The sequence below is a fragment of the Melozone crissalis genome, unplaced genomic scaffold (genome assembly GCF_028551555.1).
Source record: "Melozone crissalis strain CALT ecotype California unplaced genomic scaffold, PUWL_Pcris_2 ptg000013l_1, whole genome shotgun sequence".
In the NCBI taxonomy this organism is placed as follows: domain Eukaryota; kingdom Metazoa; phylum Chordata; class Aves; order Passeriformes; family Passerellidae; genus Melozone; species Melozone crissalis.
In genome coordinates, this window is record NW_026535791.1 from 8,831,428 (window position 1) to 8,856,239 (window position 24,812).

General features: G+C 34.4%; 1 protein-coding gene across 4 annotated transcripts in view; it reads left to right on the top strand.

Annotated features, from left to right (window-relative positions):
• The window catches only part of NBEA (neurobeachin), a 452,437-nt gene that overhangs the window by 90,410 nt on the left and 337,215 nt on the right, over positions 1–24,812 (top strand). For all 4 annotated transcript variants that reach the window (XM_054272359.1, XM_054272360.1, XM_054272362.1 and 1 more), the window contains exons 6-10: positions 4,889–5,015; positions 9,444–9,563; positions 13,846–13,992; positions 21,175–21,372; positions 21,773–21,906. In XM_054272359.1, the coding sequence (XP_054128334.1) occupies positions 4,889–5,015; positions 9,444–9,563; positions 13,846–13,992; positions 21,175–21,372; positions 21,773–21,906 (726 nt within the window). The remainder of the gene's footprint in view (positions 1–4,888; positions 5,016–9,443; positions 9,564–13,845; positions 13,993–21,174; positions 21,373–21,772; positions 21,907–24,812) is intronic.

The following is a 24,812-nucleotide window of genomic DNA, read 5'->3' on the forward strand; positions in this document are numbered from 1 at the left end:
ATGGAGAAGAGAAGTGAATTCTTTCTCATTTGCCAGACGTGAGGGAAAATTGCCACTGTTCTGTTATTAGGGACATGCTAAACCTTGCTTCAAGAACTGTATGCTAGTTTGGTTATTTCTAAAAAATGTAATTTTAAGTATCTCTGAGGATGGTGTTGGGCAGCTGCTGACAGCCTATTAACACTTATATATTGGAACAGTATTGTAGCTATCTTGCCAATTATAAACCAAGTGTGACAATCCTGGAAGAAAATTAGAAATCTGACATCTGCATGAACAATAAATAAGAACAAGGCAGAGCAGTCAAATTCAAAGGGTAAAGTTCAGAATTCTGTAGCAGAAATTTTAGTGTAAGCCAACCAATATCATGAAATTAGCAGTGGATAATGGCTGCCATGCTTATGGAATGAATAGCCATATGTTAGAAAGCAGGAATTACAGCAGGATGTTAAGGATTTTTATAGGTTACCAACTGACCATAAAATCCATTTCCATTGCTCTAGCTGAAAGAGCTAATGTGATCTTTTTAAGGATAGGCTGAACAAACAGAGATGAAAATAAAGGTGATGTGATCCCTTCCTGAAATCTTGGCAAAAGCATTGCTGGAAAGTCAGTTACAGTTCAGACTTGCTGCTTCTTTTAAGAGACTATGGGAAAAACTGGTACTATTCAGAAAACACTTGGGAGTGAACTGTCCCTTGGAAAACACATTTTATAATGAATCGGGGTTTTGGGGGTGTTTTTTGTTTTTGTTTTTTTTTTTTTTTGTTTGTTTGGTTGGGTTTTTTTTTAATTGGAGATCCAGTGAGTAGACTGCAAAATAAGAAAATTCAGACTTTTAGATACATAGTACTATCGTCACTATCACAATTGTAAGACATAGTAAAATAATAATAATAGTAATCCTTATCATACTTTAATAGATTGTTGGAAATGTTTCTTTCAAAATAAAGTGTAGATACTTTGTCATAAAGAATTTAGATATTTAGGGCTCACCTATAGCACTCTCAACTGGGAAGTCTCCATCCTCTTAACCATTTTACTTGTTCCTGCCAAAAGAAGAGATGGGTAACATAATTATTAAGTGAGGCCTTGAATTACATGTGATCAATCCAGGTGCTGATTGGTTTATTGAGGGGTTTTTTTTGTGTTCTTTTATTTTTTAAGAGATGTTTTCTATAAGATTATGTATCAGGTTCTGTAAAAGAATTGGAAGGTGAAATGAGGCTGGTATATCATAATTGTTTTTTGTCCATAGAAAGTCCAAATGCTTCTACAAACATTAAATGGAAGAATGGTTAAAACTTCTGAAAGTGTGTTCTATGTTTTAGTTTTACAGATGTAGAGACAGGAAGGAAAGAAAAAAAACCAAAACTATCCAAAAATCAAGCTGTCTGGTATTTTCAGATCTTCTTTTGAACTTAGCATAACAGAGATAATGCAGAACAGTTGCAAAAGCCTGTAGTGGAATTCTAAAGTTAGTAGAAAGCAAATTTCACCCACACCATTCAGGCAAGAATGAATAAATACCTTATCAATAACGGTACTATGAACATTGCTCATAAATTGCTCATAAAATCCTAACCTAAAGAAACTGGAATCCCTAAACTGGAATCCCACTGGTGGAAGGAAGAATGCTCTCGTGCTATGGAAGTGTAATAATATTCAGTATCTGCTTTGAGAAACTGGCTGAAAGGAAGCATAATTGTAAAGGTTATATGAACAAACTGTAGTAAAATTGAGTTCCAGCTGCTATGGGAGGTTAATTTAAGGCTCATAAAACCATATGGCTGTTGATGGTGCTGCTCTTGTTGTCTCCATGCATGTCATCTTTGGATGTGGCAAGTTCTGCACATGTAGGTAATTGGTAAGGGAACTTTGGAGTATTCTATAGACCAGTCCTAGCCTATGTTACCTTTGGCAAGAAGGAAAATGCCAAGATTAGTATTATATAGTATAATGTTGAGGTAAACAGCACACATTTGAGTACTCAGCTTCTTAATTTCTCTTATATTAGAAATCTAATTAATTTGGAGGAAAAACAATTCATGTTTATAAAATCATTCATTCTATTCCAAGGCAAAGAGCCATGCTAAGAAATGAGCAGTTATTTCATTGTTTTCTCGTGTTTGTGTGCTGAACTCCAGGAAGTTACACACTTAAGGACAACTCAGTGTTTAAAATTTCAGGAACAGTCTGATTTGACCATAATGGAGTTAAAATCAGCCCAGTAACCAATTCGGATAGGAAAGGGAGAAAATTTGAAAGATGTAGACATTTCTTCAAGAGATACTCTTTATTTCAAAATGCTTTCTAGCTCTTGTTCAAAGTGTTTGTTAGGATGCATTTTATACATGGTAATAATATTTTATCATGTAAAAATGTTGATATTTACAGTGGTTGGCTGTTGGTAATTTAAGAGAAACTATTATATTTGACATCTCTAATCAAATAATATAACACTGTCAGAACGTAGTGAATTTCTGTATTATTTTATTATCCTTCAGAATGCGATTCTGCTAAATGAAACTATTTTAGACCATTTTAGAAATGACATTGCAGAGAAACAGATTTGGCATTGTGAGAGTTGCAGTTACCTACTGAGAAGTTCTTTGAATGGCATAAGACCCTAAGGAGATAAATCAAAGTCTTAAACCATCTCACAGCACATTCAGTTGCTCTTATTGTAAGAGCTGTATTTTGAGTTTTATAACCTTTCTTTTATTGCACTAAATTCAGTGCTGTGGTTGTGCAGGTTGTGTATTTGGGTAATTCAGATTTATGTGTGTATAGTGATATTCTTCCATGAGTCTGTTCCCTGCTCCTTTTGTTGAGGGGTAGAGCTGCCTATGGGGTCATTGTAGAAACCGGATCGTTGGCATGATCCAGGTTAAAAATAGCCTTCAAAAGATGCAAAGGAATGGCAGTTTTATAAAGCGTTCAATTTTGAGGTCAGTGGTAATGGACAGCATGTAATATTTCTCTTCATTCCTAGGTTATGTCTTAGGTTTATTTAGAGAGGACATTTTACGTTTATTAAAGAAGTGCTTTCTTCTTTTCTGCAAAGAGTGTTCTGTGTTACCCCTTATTAAAGACAGTGGCGGGGAATAATTCTCCTTTTCAGCACAGCAGCTTGAGGGGAGAGAAAACTGGGTACAATATAGAGAAGCAGGTGAAAGAATGAGGAAGACACAGCCTGAATTGGGGAAAAAATAAATACTATATATACTTCAAGACTGGAAGTAGGAACTTCTGTGCAAGGATTCATTAGGGTGCAGAAAAATCATCTATAGGTGTTATTACCAGTTCTATTTACTTTGTTTTTAAAAATTTTAAAAAGTATCCTTTAGTAGTTTTTAAAAAGGTGTCCTAAGTCGTTACAAAAAAAAAGTGGCTTTCTAGAATTTGAGAATTTGCATGTCTTTTTTTTTTACTTCCTTAACAAATGCCCTCATAGGAGATGAGTGTCTAAGCTGTGATCACCTCAGGGTATAATCACCTCAGGGTATAAAGTTTATTTTTTCTGATAAGATCATGGTTTAACTATTTTTTTGGCAATGAGCAAAGACAACAATGTGATCCTCTCTTTAAATTATGCACACTTATTGACTTAACTGTAAGTCTCTGAAGATGGAATAAGTTTCACGAATATGAAAATTTTTCTGTGTTAAAATGAAGGTGGTAAATATGTAGCAGGGTGGACTAAAAATATACTATTTCAGCAGCTATAAAGGAAGGTGAAATTTGAACTTAGTGTTTGCATGTACCTTTCATGTCTTAGAATTCCTAGGAAAAAACTAGTAAAAGTGTTTGAAGAAAATATTTCAACAAAGAAACAATTTAAAACATTATTAATGCAATAACATATAATTATTTCATAAGTTAGCTGCATAAAGAGAATGAGGAAGTACTAATTCGTAAGCTACAGGACTTTGTACAAATACTCAAAATTAGTAGTTTTTTTTCTTATATTTGCAAAGCTTAATTTCAGAATTTACAGATGAAATTCACCATCTAGACCTTGTATTTCAGCCTTTGGTTATTTATTAAAATTCTAGAAGTTGTATACACTGTGCTCCATATTATTAACAGCAAACTGCTCTTCATCGTGCTTAGCTTTTCAGAAGTGATTAAGCAGCATAGCTGTAGATGTGGACTTGCCATAATATCATTCATGAGCTTTCACCAGTTACCTTTGCAAAATGTTTTTTTAAGAAGCCTAGAATTTCTTTTTAAAATGCTTTTGATTTCAAATATGAAATGTGTGAGCTTTCTGCTTTATCTGTCTTGATGATATTTGTCACAAGAAAGCTTGGAAATCCTTGTTAAACTGACTTTCCTAAAATTTCAGTCCTTTATCCATTTGACAAATGAAAATAAATCCACAACTCAGAAAATTAAAACTTTATATCATTATTACTGTATATCATTAGCATAATTTATTAATGTCTTGAAAAATTATTCTTGTACATTATAATTATCTTGAATCCAAATTTGTATGTCATATCAGCTGCATTGTTCTCTGAACCCCCCAAAACTGCAAGGCATCTCACAATTTTTCTGTAATGGATATTTTTTCGCAACTTTATTCAGATGCATTATTTTAAATTATGATTAATTAAGAAACTGAGGGTGAGACGTGATAGACAGAATATTTACTATCTTGTATTCTAGGAAAAAAAAATACTGATTTTTAAAATGTAGCTTGGAATCAATTAAGTGCTGAAGGTGAGTAGCTCTCCAGAAAGAATGGTGGAAGAAAATTAGATTCACCATTCTGGGTACAAATTTATTTTCTTTTTCACAGCAGTTTAAAGTAGTATTTGGCCCTTTTTACTATAAAATAATTCCCCTTTTCCCAATTTAATTCCTAATTCTTTCTTTTCAGTTTCCGCACTAGCAAAGGTGTTGGGTATTCTGCTCATTTTGTTGGCAACTGCTTGATAGTGACATCCTTGAAGTCAAAAGGCAAAGGTTTCCAGCACTGTGTGAAGTACGACTTTCAGCCACGCAAGGTAAGCAAAGTGGTGTTTGCAGTAAGGAGGAGCACTGAAGGTGTGCTGACTAAGGGGATTTTATCCCTTCTGGGAGGAGGGCTAAAATCCCCTTAGTGCTATGGTGTTAAGTTTGTAAGTAAATGCTCTTGTGTTCATGCAGTGTTACAGTTCAGAATCAATTCAAGAGAAATGTAATAATTTATAGTGTAATGCTGCTATGAAGTCAGCATGTTTTTCAAAACTACTGCTTAAGTGGCTTCAGATAGAGATGAATTGTGAATATTTGTAGAATGGCTACATTTAATTACTTAAATATCTTCATTCTGTTTCTGCAAATTCTGTACTTGGTAACTGTTGCCAAGGTCTTGAAAAATTTTGCTGGCAATGCTAGAGTTTCATTATCTGATGCTGTATGATATAATGCTCTGAACTTTCTTCCATTTCAGTGCTGTTTTAGGATTTCTCATTTTTAGTAGTAAATCTTGATTGCACCTCTAGATCATTTTAGTGTTTATTTCTACTCTATGCCTAGTAGTCCTAGGGGAATGATGATTTTGTGGCCTTCAGTGTTGCAGTTTGTTGACTGAAGCATTGAATTTTCTGTACAGCAATCATTATGTGTTTTGTCACTGATATCAGTCTTGTATGTATTTTGCTATGAAGCCCATTTCTATTTTTTATGGGTTTAGAATTTGTATATTGTATTTCAGTGCTTGAATTTACTTTTTTTTTTGAGAAACCAATCTCTTAGGGAGGGAATGCCTTTGTTCACACATCAACTTAATGTTCCACTATTTCTCTTGGTGTGTATTTGTGGTTCAAAATCACCAATTGTAATTTTGTCATGTAGCTTTGAGGTCATTTGTGGTTTTCTTAAAACAAAGTAATGTCTCTCTCTAGCATATCACTCTGGGTTATATAAAGCCTTATAAACACCTATCTGCTGAATCCACTGGAGTGAATCAATTCTGTTTTTCACATTTTTCCAATTTTATAGCCAGAAAAGTATTTTGATGACAGTTCAATTTTCATTTTAAGTATCATCTGAATCTAATGACAAATGTAATTGTTAACTTTTGTATTATGGTTATTGTTAATAACCTCTTGGGATCTAGCTGATCTTTACTTGTTGATGGGGAAGTAGTCTATCTTACCAAGATATGCTTTGGTAATTTTTAATAAAAATGACTAGTTTTCTTTGGGCCAACTCTGGAAAAATTTAGCTTTTGCTGCTGCTACTCAAAATGACAAATTCTGAAACACTGGTACCTGTGTATCGCATTATATGAATACCAGTTTCAATTCAAAGTCTGCTGATCTGCTGAAGTGTATAAAAATATAACTCCCATGTTAGCTTTACATATCCCAAAGTTCATGCTCCATACAATTTGAGTCATATGTTAGCTTTAGAAAGTATTTTAAATAAATATTCTGGAATACATTTTTTAGTTGTTTAATATATGTTTTTTCATCATTAACTTGTGTTTACATGCCTTTGTTAAAGTACATAATGCATAGTGGAGGAAATAAAACCTGTCAAATATAATTCCTGGCCCTAAAAAGTCAAAATTTATCCTGTTTTACATGCAAATTGATTTTCTTCTTGTTGTTTAGATATGACATTGGTTTCTCTGTACAAGATTTGAATGTGTAGATACATATTAAAAAATGTGTAGTCATTTATAAAGCAATTAACTCAAGAAATGTGATATTTTTCCTTCAGATGTACCATTCCCTAGACATTTGCTCACAGACACACACATTTCAGCAATAAATTTTGTCAGAATCATCATCCTAAATAAACTTCTGAATAATATGGCTTGAAGGTTTTAAAAAAATTTTGGTGAATCACAGTAAAGTAACAAATTCAATTTATCTGGTTACAAGCTTTATGTAGGCAGATCAGTGTTGCTCTGTTCACGTGAAGATCTTCCTGCTATGTCATATGACACTATTCACAGTACAATATGTAATATTAATGTATAACTTTAGGCCTCAATTGGTGCATTTTATAATACCATTAAAGCAAGCATTTATAAAAATATGTGGAGAAATTTGGTTTAAACATAACATTTGTTATGTTTAAAATGTCTATAATGCTTTTTTGGGACTCCAAATTGACATTTTTGTGTAGGTAACCTCAGTGTTTTTGCTTCCTTGAGCTTCAGCCTCAGCATCAAGTCTTGTAAAACTGGAACAGGAAAGCAGCATAGTCAGGAGCAAATAGCTTTTGTGTGTGTGTGTTTCTAACTGTGAGCATCTTTACTGACTGTAGCAGTGACAGAAATAAGTTCCACATCCTGGAAATGCTTAGTGTGTGATGCCTCATCTCTCTGGTTGTGCTGTCCTATGGAATAGGAATATGACTTGGTGAGAGCAGTTGGTGACTAAGCTTGACAGGTTTCAGCAGTAAACAAAAAATGCATAGTGAAGGGTCTTTTAGTACTCCCAAAAGAAGCTGTTGTTACAGCAGAGGGAGGAGAAAATAATATGGGGAAGAAAACTGCAGGATGAGTGTGAAGGAAATTTGTACTGCTGACTTTGAATATTAGGGACAAAAAGGATTTTTTTTTTCAACGAAAAGTTCAAGAAAAATTGTGTGTGAGATCATAGAACTTGGTTTGATTCATTGTGTGGTAGCAAAGTGCTGTCTTTCCTTCTTAAAAAAAGTGTTTGCTAGTGCTAGAGAAATTGCCCAAATACAGAAATTTGCAAAAAACTAGGAGCAAAAACCCCCATTAATTAAAAAGTCCAATAGACTGCTTAAAAGCTCTTTATAATGTACCTGAGCACAGATAAATAGCAATGTACAGACCAGTGTAAGAAAAACTGAGTTTTTCAGGAAGTCGAGGTTGAATCGGAATTGGTATTTTTTCAGAAATGGTTTTAAAGCCTTCTGAAAGAAAAATCACAGACAAAAAAGTTACGTTTTGGGGGGGATTTTATTTGAGGATGACAATGGATCACAAAAATTACTTTTTTCATGGTTCTTTGGAAAAAAAAAGTTTCCATACATGATTTCAGAAGTCAAAGCTGGAGCAGTACTTCTTTATTCCAGCATTGCTCAATAAATCTATTTGCTTGGAAAGCCAAGAAATGAGATGCTCAAAAGTATTGTTGTGTGATCAGCATCATTTTTCTACCTTCTGTTAGTTGTATGTTTAAAGGAGGGAAAAATGAAAAAAAAAATTTAATACCTGGAAACAGATGTGTAAAAATATGTGTTCTCATCTCTATAGATATTATACACTTGTAAGAGAATACAGCTCAATTTGACAACTAGTGTAATGCTTATTGTCAAAATGTGTTTTGCTGTATGCTGTTTTGTTTGTAACTTTGTGCTTTGTCTAATTTTAAAATCAACATGTGAAAGCATCTACTTTTATTTTCTCTGACAGAGAGACAGGTTTTTATATTAGTAAGCTCTCTGTCTACTTATCCCAGCTCCGGAAGAGAGTCAACAAGCCCCAAGGGTTGCAGAAGTTCTCTACTTTGGAAAAAAGGGACTTATCTGAACGTGGAAATCAAAATATGATAATTGAAAAAGATACAAAGAAATGGATGATGATGAAAATATCAATTATTATTCCAAATTATTGGAATATAAAAGGCTATTTTTAAGACAAGGTGACATTTTCACGGAGTCAATTAGGTTGGAAGGGGATGCATTGAGACCGTCTGGTCTCTCCCCCTGCTTGCAGAAGGGACTCTTAGATGAAGTTGCTTTGGATTTTGTCCAGTTATGTTTCAAATGTCTCCAAGCAAGAAGACTCCAGAGTTCTTCTTGAATTTATTTGTCATGGACATCATGATTCCAGTTAAATAAACTATGGGAAACATCACCATAGTAGTAAGTGGAAGCACTAAATTACAGTGCCTTCTCTGTCTGACTATTTAATGCATTTTTAATGATATGACAGTTGTCCAAAAATTGGTGGAATGGTAAAGAAGAGAGGAAAAATATCAAAGCAAACAATCAGGATGATGTCTTAACCTGGGCTGTCAAATTTGCTATTGAGATTTTTTTCTGTTTATTTAATAATTTCTGATAGACAGAAATTTTTGCTGTGATGCAAAGACAGAGGTTGTGTGATATGAATTTGTTACAGTAAGAGCACATAGCTCTGATTTCCTGCCAAAACTCAGCTATGTTTTTTTACAGAACAGTGTTGAAATTAAATTGCACTGTTGAAATTAAATTGTATGTGTGCATTTTTGCCTCTAATACCATAAAAGAAAGCAGGTAGGTACATCATTACATTTAGGCATAGTTCTATTGACTGGACTTGAAGTCCCAATGACTTGAATTTTAATTTTACGTGTTTGCAAGGATTCGTCTTTTTGTGTAAATTTATGAGACTGGTCACCCTTTCTTTATGCCATTCATTAACTTTGTTTTATAGCACAAAATCTGCCCCTGTGTACTGACTTTTCATGTCTTTCCAGTGGTACATGATAAGCATTGTTCACATCTACAACCGGTGGAGGAACAGTGAAATACGCTGCTACGTGAACGGTCAGCTGGTATCCTATGGTGACATGGCCTGGCATGTTAACACGAATGATGTAAGATTTTATTGGTTTTCCTTTCTCATCACTTTTCATTTTATGGTTAATTCAAAAAGGAAGAAAAAAGTCTTACCTTTTTTTCCCCTCAAGATATTTGCAGATTTTCTTTTTTAAGTGTCTTTTTTTATTCATTCTTATTCATCTGCTTATTAAAATGTAGTATTATTGACTTTTTGAGTTTGTGTATACATGTTCTCTCTTTCTGTACCTTTGACTTTGGAATATTTGAGAGCCTGGACCTAATGAAGAGGCAAATATTGCTCTTTCTGGCTCTAAGTTCTGGCTGTGGAAGGCAGACAAAATTATTTTCTTGTGCTTTGCCTTCAGCTAAATCTGTGATAGAATTTCAGAGGTTCTTGGTTCATCAACTTACTACGCTTTTGTTATTTTTTATTTATAATGTAGTTCTCATTTCTTTCTGACTACTATAAGGGATAAAGAAGCCTTAGGGAAATGAACTGTCTTTTGCTAAATTCTAGAGGCAAAATAGGATTTGAAAGGGAGAGCTTAAATATTACATGTTAATTAAAGTAGGAGAGCTCTGCCTTCCAAAGTTTCTGATTTCCATTCTTTTGGGGTTTTTGGAAGCATTTTGACTTGCAAGAAAAGGCTAGCCTTTCAGTTTGTGCAGAGCATGGTTTCTCCTTGGCAAGATAAAAATTTCCATGGTAGGTGAAATGCGATGACTGAAAAGCCAGCTGAGGTCTCAGAGGATCTGGTCTGGATTATTTGTTATATGGTGTGGGGATCAGTAATCCTTAATGACAAATGCTTAGCAAAAGGAGCTGCTTCTGCTACTTCTATTTTCTTCACGGAATTATTTTCTACTTTCTCATGCAAAAAAAAGTACTATTTTTTCTTAAGGTGAAATTGGTTTGCCAAGATTTAGATTATTTAAGTCTTAAATATGTGCTAAGGTTTTTATTTTGTCCACTGGATAACAGTCTAAGCTATGGAAGACTCTAGTTATCATTAGCTATGTATTTTTAATAACAAAAATCTGTTCTGTTAATAGTAGGAAGTAGAATAAAAAGATCAAGAAATTCAGGAAAGTTATGTGAATGCAAATGCATAAAATACATAAAGGGAAAATAGAGGAGTGTTTATGTAGGCTTCTTACTATTTTACATTACCTAGGAAGAGAAGCTCTTGTTTTAACTATATTAGAATTTTCTTTGAATTGTTAGAAGCATTCCCTTGAAAAGTCTTGAGCAATTATCCAGGTCATTTGTTAACATCTACCTTCATACCCTTACACTTAGATATAATTTTAGTCTCCTGGAAGATGTTAGTATAATACTTTACCATAATGGTGTTGGAGGAAAAGAAAACACTACGTAAATCAGGCAATAATTTTTCTTTCTTTCTATCCCATGTTGAGCATAAGTATTTATGTAGTTTACACTGATAGATTTAACAGAACAAGTTCTGAAAACAGAAGTGGTCAGGAGCTGCATATTGACTAAGTGCATCTGACTGTTCAGTCTTTTTTATGGATGAATATTGTAATATAATCAAGATGTAGAGTTAAAATTGCTAAATGTACTGATGACAAGATTTTTCATTTGCTCACTGTGTCAAATCTACCACTGAACAATAAGTATTATGATTAAACATATTTTTAGACTAGTAAAACATTCATAACGTTTACATTATTGAGTTTAACATTACGGAAATGAATTTAATATAATTTTTTAAGCATAAGTTTTGTCATGGCAGATATTGCAAATTTATTTTATTTTTTACCCTGACTGATTTTGCATTACCATTCTCTAATGTTTTTGTGAGGGCTTTTTCAGTATCTGAAATTTACCTCTTGTATCCAAGCAAGAAGTGTAGAAAACTTCAGTCTACCATTTTCATATGTAGCCTGGGAGATATGGAAGTAAAGATAGAGGAGGAAAAAACAGTGAAACTCTAAAAAAAAAAGCTTATCTATTAATTTGTTTTAAATTATTTTTTCTTGTATTTCTTAGAATTTATTCTTATTTATACAAGGCCATGAATTTAGTGGGTTCTTAACTATTTCTGTAATGTGGCCAGGCATATATAGGATGTTACGTGATGTACTCATTACAGGTTCAGATCTGCATTCTTCACAAATATATATTGAATTAAGAGAACTGTTTTCATTTTATTGAGCCTCCATGTATTAAATATTTGCAGTATGCTTCACCCAAATGTTAGAGGGGAGATAGAATTTTGGATGAAAAAGGGAAAGACATTATAAACATTTTTGTATTAGTTGTTTCTATTTTGAATGCTGCTGATTCTTTGTTTTTATATAGCCATTTTTGCCTCTGAATTCATTACTACTATTTAATCAAATATAAAATCATATAAGTGCCAATCTTTATTGTTTTCATGCCCTATACAACATACCATGGCTAGTGATAAAGGACTCATTGAGCTTATATTCCAAGGGGTAAATATAGTTTGAGATTATGGCAAAAAGGTGAAGTGACATGCATGGCAAGGTGTAACTCATGCTTACAGATTGCTTGGCATCTGGAACAGAAATGGATAAGATTACCTGGAAATCAGGAGTTATCCCTCCCCTCCAATTAAAAATAATGGAAACACCTAATCAAGAATGAAGTACCAGAAATGGGAAAGTGTAAACTGGGAAGAATGAAAAAAAGACAGAAAAGGAAATTACTAGAAGCTAACAAGCCTAGATCTTAATTATTATTAGGACTCAGAATCTGTTGAGAGCTACAATAATTGTTGTACAATTAATGGTCACTAGAGGAATCTAGGAAAATACCCTTAAAATGAGCAGGAATGTAGTCTCACAATATTTAAGTATCAACTAGGAAAAAGGTGGCATCAGTATCTCTGACAAGTTCCTCAAATAACCATTGAAAAGGGCAATTGCTCAACATTAATTGATGTAACACTTTCTGACAGTAATGGCACAGTGTCATGAAAGCCTTCAAGGCTAAGCAGGACTTGAATAAAGTAACTGAATTTTTTTTTTTAAATTTTGCCATTAGGTTTACCAGGAGTCAAAGGAATCTGTTTAACTCATCTTTTGCACTGTACATCCTGAATATGACTTTGTGAATCCGTTTTCGTGTAGAGGTTTTGCCAGAAGTTTTAAAATTTTGTCAAAATTGCTTAAAACAATAGAAATTCCAAGGGGAAAAAAATAAAAGAGGTAAATCAAAGGAGGATAGTGGTAGACAAAATCCTGGATACCTCTTCCCTCACGTGTTTTTAAAGCTGAGCTCCAGATCTTTCTCTGTCCTTACACCTGAGCCCCCTTTTCCTTGTTAACAGCCTATCCTGCTAGACCAGTTGCTGTTACAGTTCACCGTATTTTATTTCGTTCTCTAAACTGACAAAAGTTTTCCTCAAGGTAAAACTCAGCAGTTAAGCCAGATGAAAAAGCAAGTTTGCTAATGCAGGTTCTATTGGCTCAGCTGAAAAAGTGATGTCAGACCCTTGTTCCTGTTCAATAAAACACCTATGACTCAAGGAAGCTGAGAGAATAACTTTCAAAGATCCTTGAGCTTCTTCCTGTTGTCCTTTTTTTGCTGCGTCATGTTTTCTGGTCTCTCAGGTCTTTGTTCTAGACAGGCTTTTTGAAAGCACCTGAAAACTTCACCAAATCCTTGCAAAATAGCCACAAAAAAATCACTCCTAATCTGAAATAGTATGATATGGACAGACAGAAAGGCAGGGATAGTTAACAGCAGAAGGGAGGGATAATTTTTGGAAGAAAGAATGGAAAATAACAACCCTTGTGTGTATAGAATAAGACAGAAGAGGATTTAAGGTCAAAGGAAATCATTATAGGCTGTGGTCAGAGAGAGAAAATATGCACCCCCTGCAAATTAGAAAACCTCTATTTGTTTCCTTTTTGCCTTCTAGAGGTGTTTAGCTCTATTGGCACTGCAGTGAAAGAAGAAGCTATTCCAGCATGTGTTCTTGTGTATTAGCAGTAGGAGCTCTGAGTACAATTACTCAGAGGAGGTTCAAGTGTGTCACATTCCTAGAAGGCAATAGGAGGGATTATTTTGTGCTTGAATGTACTATTCTCATTTTCTGTCTTTTATGTTTACCAATTAATAGAAAACAAATCCTAGCAGCAAGTCATAAGGACCTCTAAAACAGTTAATGCTACAGTATTCAAAATTAAGTTATTCACCACAGGGTAGTAATAAAGAATTGTTAATGGTCAGTTTATCTTTTTAATTCCAGTCTCCCTTTATTTGTGGCTTTAGTAGCTGTGCATTAATATTATTTCTTTATTAACTGCCTCTTTCTGATACAGAGCTATGATAAATGTTTTCTTGGGTCTTCGGAGACTGCTGATGCAAATAGAGTGTTCTGTGGCCAGCTTGGAGCAGTATATGTATTCACTGAAGCACTCAACCCAGCACAGATTTTCGCAATACATCAGTTAGGACCTGGATATAAGGTAATACCTGATTTTAAAAGCATAAAACTGGAAAAATAAAATGATTGAGAGATATAGTTGGAAGATATGTGAAGCATGTGAATATTCCTTATAGAATCATGTAGAATTTTTTAATGTGATTTGCTTTCAGCAACAGAAGACTATTTTTTCAAGTATCCTAACTAACCCTAATTTTTTACCATCTTTTTGAAAGATGAAAGTTTTGTTTAAAAAATAGCTGAAATATGTTTGTACGGTAAATTAATTACTTTGAGTCATAATCAGATTAGAGAAATTTTGTATTTGGTGCACTAAATAGCAGAGAAATAACTTTCTTCTCTACTATTTGTGTTTAAAATCTTGAGTTAAAGCAGATTAACATTCAACAAGGCATAATAAAACAATTTTGTTGAAATGCACGGTTTCACACAGTCCTGTTAAGGTAAAAGTTGAGCTTTTTTTTTAGTCATGCTTTGTCACTGACATTGAGGGGAAGATTGGACAAATTAATGATGCATGCATGAACTTAGATTGCTGGTCAGATACGTGTCTTGGAATGGTTTTGTATTGTATTATTTCATCAAGAACACAGATACTTCATAGAAATCTGCAGAAATGCCTTTGTAGATAATACTTGAAAATTCATCTAACCCTAGGTGTAAACAGTAATGAATTTCAGTTTATACTATCAGGTATTCCCAAGTTTTCTTTTTTCTAATTCTTGAAATTTGTAGTTTCATCCAAAGTAGTCTTTCAATTTTTCAATATATATCATATACTCTGAAAATAAAAACTTTTAAAAGGCATAAGTAAAAATCAACATTTAGATTATAATAGTACTAATTTTGTGTGTAGAAAATGCATGCTCTTCATCATTTGATTAACACTTGAATGACAGAAGCAGATGGAAATATCTTTTATGGTATGTATCTGTGTAGGGTGAATAAGCACATGTATATCAGGATTACTTGGAGAAGTAGTGGTCTATTGCCAATAGTTTATGACAGTTTTTGAAACTAAAAATACTAAGTCAGTTATGAAAAGTCCATCATCTGTGCTAACAAAGAGTATTTTATTCCAAACTTTATACACTACTTTTTAGGCAAATATTTTTTGGTCATACAAAAGAAATTGTAATCTTATACTTAATAACAAATGTAGGAACCTTTATGAATTTATTAAATTAATAAAGGATTCCAGTATGCAGAAACATACTGGAGTGATATCAAACAGGAATTAGTCTTTCCTGTGTTTCAAGAAGTGCAAATTATTATGTAATATTTTCTGATTGTTGAAGGGATTGATAAGGATATGAGCTTTCATGCCAAATGACATTTTCAATAGTTACTGCTCTAACCTTATTACAGTTGTCAAATTGCCCTACTTGATTCATAGGCTTCCCTTAAACTGCATTTCTGCACACATGTAGCTTCTTAGTGATTTCTTTAAAAAATGTCATCCATATTTAATATTTTGCTGAAATTCTTCTTTCATTGTGTCATGGTTTTGGATTTGGGTTATATGCACAGAACAGTTAATGCCCCCTTGCTCTCTGAAGGAATTTTCTTCCTTGTCTAAAAATATGGATATATATTTTATTATTTAACACCAGTTAAAAAGAACAGGCTCCCACAGCAGTACCTTGCAAATAACAATTATTTCTTTGACTTTCTTATTCCCCCCAAAAATAAGACAAAACAGAAGACTTTTTTGACCCTTTTCCAACACAAGATCTACTCACAATCGGAAAAGGAACCATGTCTTGTAGTTTAGAGATTTCAGGGCACCAACTCTAGCTTTCACTCAAAGTCTGCCTGTTTCGCTTCTCATTTAAGGTTATTTCTGTAAATCCTTTCAGATTCTGTGCTGGTGCAAAGGTGCCCCAGTTCAGAATACTTTAGATGGGATTGAATAGTCTAAGGGAGAGCCTCAATTGACATATAGCTTGTTTTCCTGAATATTAGAGATCATGTTCTTGCTCTTACTCAACTTGCTGATGCAAACTGGCCTTTCAGAAACTTTTCTTAAGTAGTTCACTACATTTCCTGTTCATTCTAATTGTTCAGCAGTTCAACCCTTCCTAAAAAGACCCCAGGTGAATTGTAAACTCCAGTTGTGCCAAACTGTTCTGCCAAAGAAGGACTATTCAAAATAGCTGAGATTTTTTTGAAAATATCTTCATACAGATTTTTTTCCTTTCTAACACAGCATATGGCAGTTCCTTTGATTTAAAATCCATACTTTAGTCCATTATATCTGAGAAGCTGATTCTTTAGGGGAAGCAACCATTCCTCTACCTACTTTGCTCATGAGAGGGGACTATGCTTTTGCCTCTAATTCAGCAGCCTTCACCATCATTCATAATGCTCCTAGTCTACCATGACTGCCATTAAAACCTCTGGAAAATAGAGAAATCTGCATAATAATAATGTATACAGGACAGTTTGCACATATCTGTTAATATACAGAGTAAATAATGTTGTGGATGACACCAAAGCCACAAAGTTCAGGAAAAGTGAGAGCTTGATCTACAGATATAAATTAATCTGTTGCACCTTGTCCCACTCCTGTTCTGTGGTGCAGGTAGAAGCAATAGGTCTTAGGACTGACTAGAGAAGTCATTAAAATAAGTCTTACTTATTATGTGTATCAAATAGTTGTATATTTATATATAATGTTCATATTATTTATTGCACGTGACAATAAATAATACAGTAAATAATTGGCTTGTACAGAGTATAGTAACACAGAAACAGTTCATAGTCCTTCCGTGCTGATCTTGCTCAGCATGTTCTTATGAATGCATTTGGTTATAACCAGCATGCCCTAATATAAAAATTTATTTGTTAAGCAAATAGATGTTTTAGTTTGAAATACTACATTTTCACTTGTAGCAAAAGGCTTTCTTTAAAAAATAAAAGGTTACATTGTGTGAGAAGCAATAGTGAGAAACTGACACTCTTAGTAGCTATTGCAAAGAAATTACTCATAATCAAATGTCAAAGGGGAAGAGAGGAAATACACTGGCAATAGAACTATATGATTTGTCTCTTCCCCATTAAGTCTTCCCAAGTTAATCCATAATATATCTTGGAATTTGAAACTATTTTTAGTAGAAACATATTATGATTCAATATTTGCATACCTAGGTTTTATCTTTGATAAAGCACGCTCATTTTGAGCCTTGCCATTGCTAACAGGATTTTTAGATACTCTGTGGATCCTTTCAGTTGTTGGAGATTGAAGAAAGAAAAAGGAAATGAGAGGAGCATCCTTGCTCTCACTGTGCTTTCCCTGCTGCCCATCCCTGTTCCCAGGCAGCAAGGAGAGGAGAGCCCGTCTGTGCTGGGATCCCGAGGGGCTGATAAACAGAATGGAGGGGCAGGGGAGGTAATGTGAGAGGAAGAGATGCATCTGATACCAGTGTTTGCTGCTATTTGTAAAAGGGTTGTTTCTCAAAGCCCTGTTCTAATAGCCCTGTCAAATCTGTGCCACTCCTCCTAGCCCTCCCATAGGCATTTCAAAGCAAGTTATCAGATCATTCCATATGTTGCTTCTGAGTTTGTTTTTGATCAGTGCTGCAATAATGATCTTTTTGTCACATAAGGTTGGATTAAGAATACAGTAATTCATGAACACAGACACAAAACAGCACCAAAAGTTCAGATTTGCTTAAACCAATTATATAGTACAAGAAAATATTTTATGCACAATTGCTGAACCTACAAGGGCAATATGTAGTGAATAGTAAATAAAAAAAGCTGCAGTCTTGCTGCTAAAGGAAGGGGGAGAGCTGCTGGTAGTATTCAAGCAGTTTCTGATCAAGCACAGATAATTTTACTGGAGAATACAGTGCTGGAGTAATTCTCTACTCTCTCTGTTACTTCCTGTTCCAGTAGGAGCCACAAACATACTTTATATGGATCCTGTATATGTATTTTTACCTTATATAGAATTTTTTAAATCCATGGCTCGCTCTTTCTGTCTTGATGCCTTCACACTACTTGTGCCAGACCTCAGAGTTGCATATGCACAACAGCCTCTACTACCATCCTGTGGATGTATTTTCCCAAGTCCCCAGTACAGTATGCATATACTGAATTTCTTTTCTTGTGGATCAATGCTAGTAATAAAGTAGTACCATATATCAGAATTTTTAACCTCTCTTTACATTCTGTTACAATAATCTTATAGATTAGGAGACCAGAATTTCCAATTTATGTTACCATTTTGTTAGATGATGGCAGAATATTTCTTTAAATTTTTTTTCTGCTAAAAGTGTGAGGCAGTATAATGTTGATTCAAAACTTATTTGTGTCTGACTTTCAAATAGTGATCTTAAATTCTTGCAGCATATTAAACACTGCCATTGAGGAGGTAGAATAATGTCAAAATTTGTGTATAAAATTGATTTAACCTAACTGGTTTAGAACACTGCAATATTTCATGGTAATGAAATGGCAAGATTTTGTGTTGAAACACCTTGACTTATTTAAACAGCAAAGTTATGAAAAACTCAATATATGAGCTTTGGAATCTGAAAAAGCTGTGAGTCAGTGAAGACTTTCAGAGTAATAAGTGTTTTCATGTGGTAAAACATTAAAATATAGAACAAGCATGATGTAGATGTTTTTGGAAATGAGTGAAATCACTAAATTGTTTTTCCTCTGCAGAAAGTGCACAAAGATTTCTATGTATAGCTAAAATGCCCTCTGAGGTGAAATGTTACCTTCCACTGGACAAATCTGTAATCTGTAGCAGTCATTTCCTGATAAGTGAGATCTAGGCAGCCATATCAACAGAGAGCCAGCTCTCATGTTCTGAGCATAATACTCCTTCTTTGGGAATTTCTACTTCAGTAAGTAGTGTAGCACAATAGGAACACATTTCTAGATTAAATCATTTAGTGCTGAGGACTGAATACTCACAGACTGTTATATTGGTGTTTTTACTTTGGGTTGGTTGTAGTCTGATCCTTTGGGCTGAATGAATATCACCAATTGCAGGATATTTGAGTTTCAGCCTGAAAGAAGTCTGTTTGGTTCTAAACAGCTTTGCAGTTTGAACAGAGTAATAAGTGGGGACCACTGGGAGTTTCCTACAAAACAGACTCTTAACCCAAATACAAATCACAGAATCACAGAGTGGCTGAAAATGTAGGAAGCAACTGGAACCTGGAGGTCCTCTGGTCCTCCCTGCTCAAAAAAGGTCGCCTAGATCCAGTTGCCTGGGACTATCTCCTGGAAGATTTTTAGTAAATCCCAAGACAGAGACTCTATCACCTTGCTGGGCAGCTTCTCAGTGAAAAAGTGTTTTCTGATGTTCAGAGGGGAGCCTTCTTTTTTCCAGGTTTGCCCATTGACTTGTGTCATACCACTGAGAAGAGTCTGACTCCTTCTTCTTTTAAACCTCCCTTCTGTTATTTATATATGAGATCCCCTCTGCTGCTTCTTTTCTGCAGTTTGAAGAGTCTGAACTCTCTCAGCCTTTCCTCATATGAGAGATGCTTCAATCCTTCTATGTTTAGTGACCATTCATTGCATTCTCTCCAGTAAGTGCCTGGCTCCCTGTGGGAGCCCAGAACTCCAGGTGTGGCCTCACCAATACTAAGTAGGAGGGAAGCAACACCTTCCTCCACCTACTGGCAGCATCCTTCCTAGTGCAGCTGAAGATATTATCCTTCATTGTCGAATGCAGACTGAACCACAGATTTGCCATTTACATGAATTTGCCCTTCCTGGCCCTTCTGTTATGGTGCCTGTGTCTGATACCTTTTCAGCATTGCAGCCTCCCTTCTCCCAGACATCACCGAGGCTGGGACAGTGCAAGGTTGAGACAAATGTGCTCCAAGAGCTCTCCAGCAGCTCCAGTCAGGTGGCCAGTCTGCTCAGCTTCTGGCCCACATACACAGGGGTGCAGTCAGCAGACCTTTTATTGCTGTGTCAGTCACTTGAGCAGATGGGCTTTCCCACTGTTTTGCTGTAATCAAAAGAATTTTTTCAGGGTTTCCAGCAGCCCTGAGAGTTCTGATAAGGCTGGATGGGGTTTATGGGGTTACATCAATGGTATGAATCTCTGATTTGTTTGGAAAGAGAAGCCAATAGCTTATAAGTTGCCTGTTTTAATTCTAGCATGAATAACAAAAACCCCAGTGCTGATACTTCCAATAGCTTCAGAGAAAGAGGAGATTGTGGGAGAAAGGAGATATTTGGTAGGACCAAAGGGATAAAGAGAATTGTGATCACTATGCACAGTGAAAGCAAGGGAAATGATTCATGTATAATCTCAGAAATAAATTATTTTAGACTCAGAAAATATTTTAGCAGTAACATTTTATATATGTATATATTTACACACACATATATATTTGTATCTTCATTTGCAATAAAATGGTGGTCATTTCTAATAAATTTGCTTTCCTTGTATCAATACAGCACTGTACTGTGTTACTACTAATTAATTGGTTTTTTGCCACTGTTAAATGATTGTTATGTGCAATTGTTATATGCCAAGTAGATCTTACAGTGCTTTGCAGAAAGACAGAAATCTATCTTCTTGTGCTTTGTTGATTTTTCAGTGTTGCCAAAAAACTTAATTTTAGATCAGATATGAATCATGATATGTTAATTTTCAGTCTTCCTTGGAAAAGCTCTGAATTTGCAAAAAATTAATGTAAAATGTGGAATTTATGATTTATTTTGGATTTTATTTTAAGTGGCTCATTTGAGTATACTCCTGACTGTTAATTAAGCATGGTTTTTAATATTGTCCAAAAATAACTATTCCTCTAATCAACATAGTATAGCATTTTATATTCTAATTTGAGTGAGCTCATATGAACTTAAATGCAGCACATTTAATTTGTTATTTATTTTTAGTGTGTTTTTTGCTTAAATTTTATTTTAACATATTTATGGTTAGTGTGTGTTTTTTTAAGGTAGTTACTTCTGAAGCTTGTAAACACTGATGCTAAAAAGAGAGATAATATGTAAAATACCAAATAATGTGTTGACACGTTGGTGTGTCGTAGACTAAAGAGAAACAAATCTATCTCATTGTTCAGTAGCATTAGACTACTGGTAAATGCAAGTGAAGTTTAGTAGTTTATTTATTCTCTCTCAAGTCCAATGTAGTTTTTGCATATTTTGTGGCAAGGAATTTGTCTAAATTAATTACTTTGTAAAACTTTTGGGTCTTTTTCAGAGCACATTCAAGTTTAAATCCGAGAGTGACATTCATCTGGCTGAGCACCACAAACAAGTGCTGTATGATGGGAAACTTGCCAGCAGCATCGCTTTTACCTATAATGCGAAGGCCACCGATGCTCAGCTATGCCTTGAATCCTCACCAAAGGAGAATCCTTCCATTTTTGTGCACTCCCCCCATGCTCTCATGCTTCAGGTTGGTGCTGCTAAGCTGATGTTCTGTGATTACTCTTGGCTGAACATCACACAGAGGATTTGTCTGCTAGCGTACAGAGATTGTTCTTTTGTGCTCTGTCAGCTTTTAATATCACTTTCACTTGAACTGTTCTTTCTTTGCTCCCTTTCTAAAGCAAGGAAAAAAATATTCCATAAAAAATACAGACTTCCTACGATAAGTCACAGTTTGCCATGTTACTGAAAATTTTCTGTTTAACGTTTGCCTTTAAGTGTAGTCATTATAATTGAAGTATAAGTATTGAAACAAAATTTTTTAAAGTCTGCACTCAATTTGGTGTTGAAGTGCTGCAGAATTATATTTTAAACTGTCCTTTAAAATTGAGATTAATTGTAGCTTTTCCTTTATTTTATGTCTTTAGGATGTGAAAGCTATTGTAACCCACTCCATTCACAGCGCAATTCATTCCATTGGAGGGATCCAGGTTCTTTTTCCTCTCTTTGCCCAGCTAGACAATCGACAGCTGCACGACAGTCAGGTGGAAACAACAGTTTGGTAAGCCTCTTTTAACCAAGACTGAAACAAAATTAAGCTTACAACATGTTTTCCTTTTATTTGTGGGCATGTTCTCTAATGTTTTCTACATTTTACCCTTGTTTCTTTTAAAAATATAATTTTAAAAAAAATTGTTTACTGTACAAAACTGATACAATTAAGTCATGAATTCAAATCACTCTAGAGTCTTTAAGAATAGTTTTGCAACAGTTCACCCAACTTCTAAAAGAACTCAATAAGCTTTTCCTTAAATGCAATGTTGTTTACCTTCTCAAAGTCTGCGTCATTTGAATTCATACTTCATAGCATTCAAAAATTATTTAATATGTGGTCAGAAAGTCGTAGAGCTATGAGCAAGCATTTTGCGACCATATTACAATTGCAATAGTGACTGGGGACATAACAAGAGAATTTTAAGCTGGGACCCATGAAGTTTCTCCTCTGGTGCTATGGAAGACACATCTAAGTTAAAAAGTCTTCACAGATGTTAAAAACAGATGTTGAAAAAGACTACCTAGGAGTCTGTTAATATCCATGCTGACTTAGAGTTATAGAATCTTTTAGGAGAAGACCTCTAAGATCATGGAGTCCAACCACTAACCTAGGACTGCAAAGTCCGCCACTCAGCCACATCCCTAAATAGCACATCTGCACGTCTTTCAAATATCTCCTGCCATGGTGACTCTTTTCTCAACATCAACTCAGCTATAGTTATTTTTACAAGATCTCTTGCCACATGCTTGTTACAGCAGGTGCCTCTCCTGCAGCACAGGATAGCCAAACTTCTCCAGAAAAATGGTTGGCCTAAATCTTTGAGGGTAACAAATCTGAAAGGATAATGCTGTACAACTGGTATGGTGTTTCCCTGGAGGATTGTTTGTAACTAAAGCTTGCTAGAAAGCAATGTTTAGGGACAAAATAAACTGGCTTTTCTATTTGGATTAGGTGACAAAACAGGTGCGTAATGCTGAGCACGAAGCTTATTTTCCTGCTTATAATATTCTTCTGGATTATTAATTATTCTGGATGTTTCTTATTGCATTAGATAGTTCAGTTAAAAAATACTTAACTGAAAAAAAAAAATTAACTAATACTAAAATTGCCAACAATTTTAGAAGACAGAAAAGTGGTTGTGTATTGGTCACTGTAACCAACTGTAATACTGGAATATTTATTTGTTTAAGTCTCTTTTGCAGGATGTACTTTGCATTGAAGCATTGTAAAGTAAGGGAAATAAAAAAAGAAATGCTTGGTTTGAAATAAGCTTGGGAAAAAAAATCACCATATGTTTTTATTTCCTGGCAAAGCAGAAGACTGAAATGCTGTATTCTAGTTTAAGGAAGGTTATATGTCTATGTATCTCCACATAGGAACAAAATGTATGTTAAATTCATTAAGGAGCTGAATCTTTAATAAATGACAAAGCAATAACTAGATCTGTTTAAAAATGAAGAACTAATGTAGTGTAACTTTTAGAAGTTGAGATAAAGACTAATTCTTCCCAAGTGTGTGGTCTACCCAGTGAGTGAGAGCATTCATAATGTTCAATTGAAAATGTAAAGAACATTTCTGGAGTTAGTTGAGCTGTAAGTAGAAAAAAATTTGGTCTTGAATAAGTCAATGAATTTCTTCTATAATTAGATTATATTCTAAAAAGAGATCTGTAATTAATTGTGCTATATGATTGTACAAATGCATAATGCAAGAGGATGTGATTGTAACTCCAGAACATATTGAAAAAAAGTTTAAGCAAATGGCTGCTTGATGAGTTGTAATTTATGTGTTTGTAGGTTTTGGTGTCTGTGCATTATTTTCTCATATGTTATTTAATAAGATATAAGTATCAAGAAAAATAATGCTGGAAGTGAAAAAGGAAGTAGGCAAATAAAAGAAGAAAATATTTTTGGGGTCAAAGAAAGGAGCTAATGGGGAATGAATTCTATACATGAAAAGGATCATTTGAGGGGTGGAATAAGGGAAGCAGTGCATTTAATGAGTCCTTTCCTTGTTCCCCCTTATTTATTAGATTATTGTCTCTCCTTATGTATCTGATGTTGAGTTTTATCTGTCTGTATACAGGTATGTCTCTGTAACAGCAACAGAGAACTTTCCCAGTTCTACTGCTTTTCTGAGTCCTTCTCACCTCTTTCTCTCCTGCAAATATCAAACTGTTTAAAAAGCTCAGGGTTTTCAATTATTTGAGTTTTTGTTTGGATTTTTTTAATATTAGAAGGATTTTATTAGTAAAACCCAGAACCTCACCACCTAAACATAAATAAAAGAATTATGAAAATTATCTATATTTCATAAGTAAGATAGGTATAACAGAGTATCTACTTTTTAAGTTTTGTAGTTTGATAAGAAATAGGTAGGGTTCCTATTGATTTCTACAGAAACAACCCAACTTGACAGGAATTAGTTTGATGTATTGATTTTATTTATTAGCTTAATATGAAAAATCTGTAAGTTTCCAATAATTTTTCTCAATCTCTTTAGTTTAATTGAATTTATCTTGAAGTCCATGACAGCAAATAAGATGAATGCCATGTGGTGTCCTACCTTCCTAACCTGTCCTCTCATCCTGTCCTTCAATAATTTTCTTGTCACAGCTGGCTCAGGTACTTAAACTTGAGAGTAGATCTGGAGGCAATCCTTCCTGAGGTTTTTCCATTTGCCGTTGAGCCTCTCTTGGAAAGCCAAGATTCCAGTCCATTGCTGCCTCCAGTGTAAAATTCAGAATTTGCACTGTTGAGTGCTGGCAACTCTCTCCCTCTCTGTTTTGAAGGGAAGAGTGCTGGATATTGCACCTAAAACTCTACATCACTAGTGTGACCTAGCTGTGCTCAGATAAAATCAGTTGCTTGAATTTTTCCAAACTGTGACAGCCGGAATGTGATTTGCCAAAT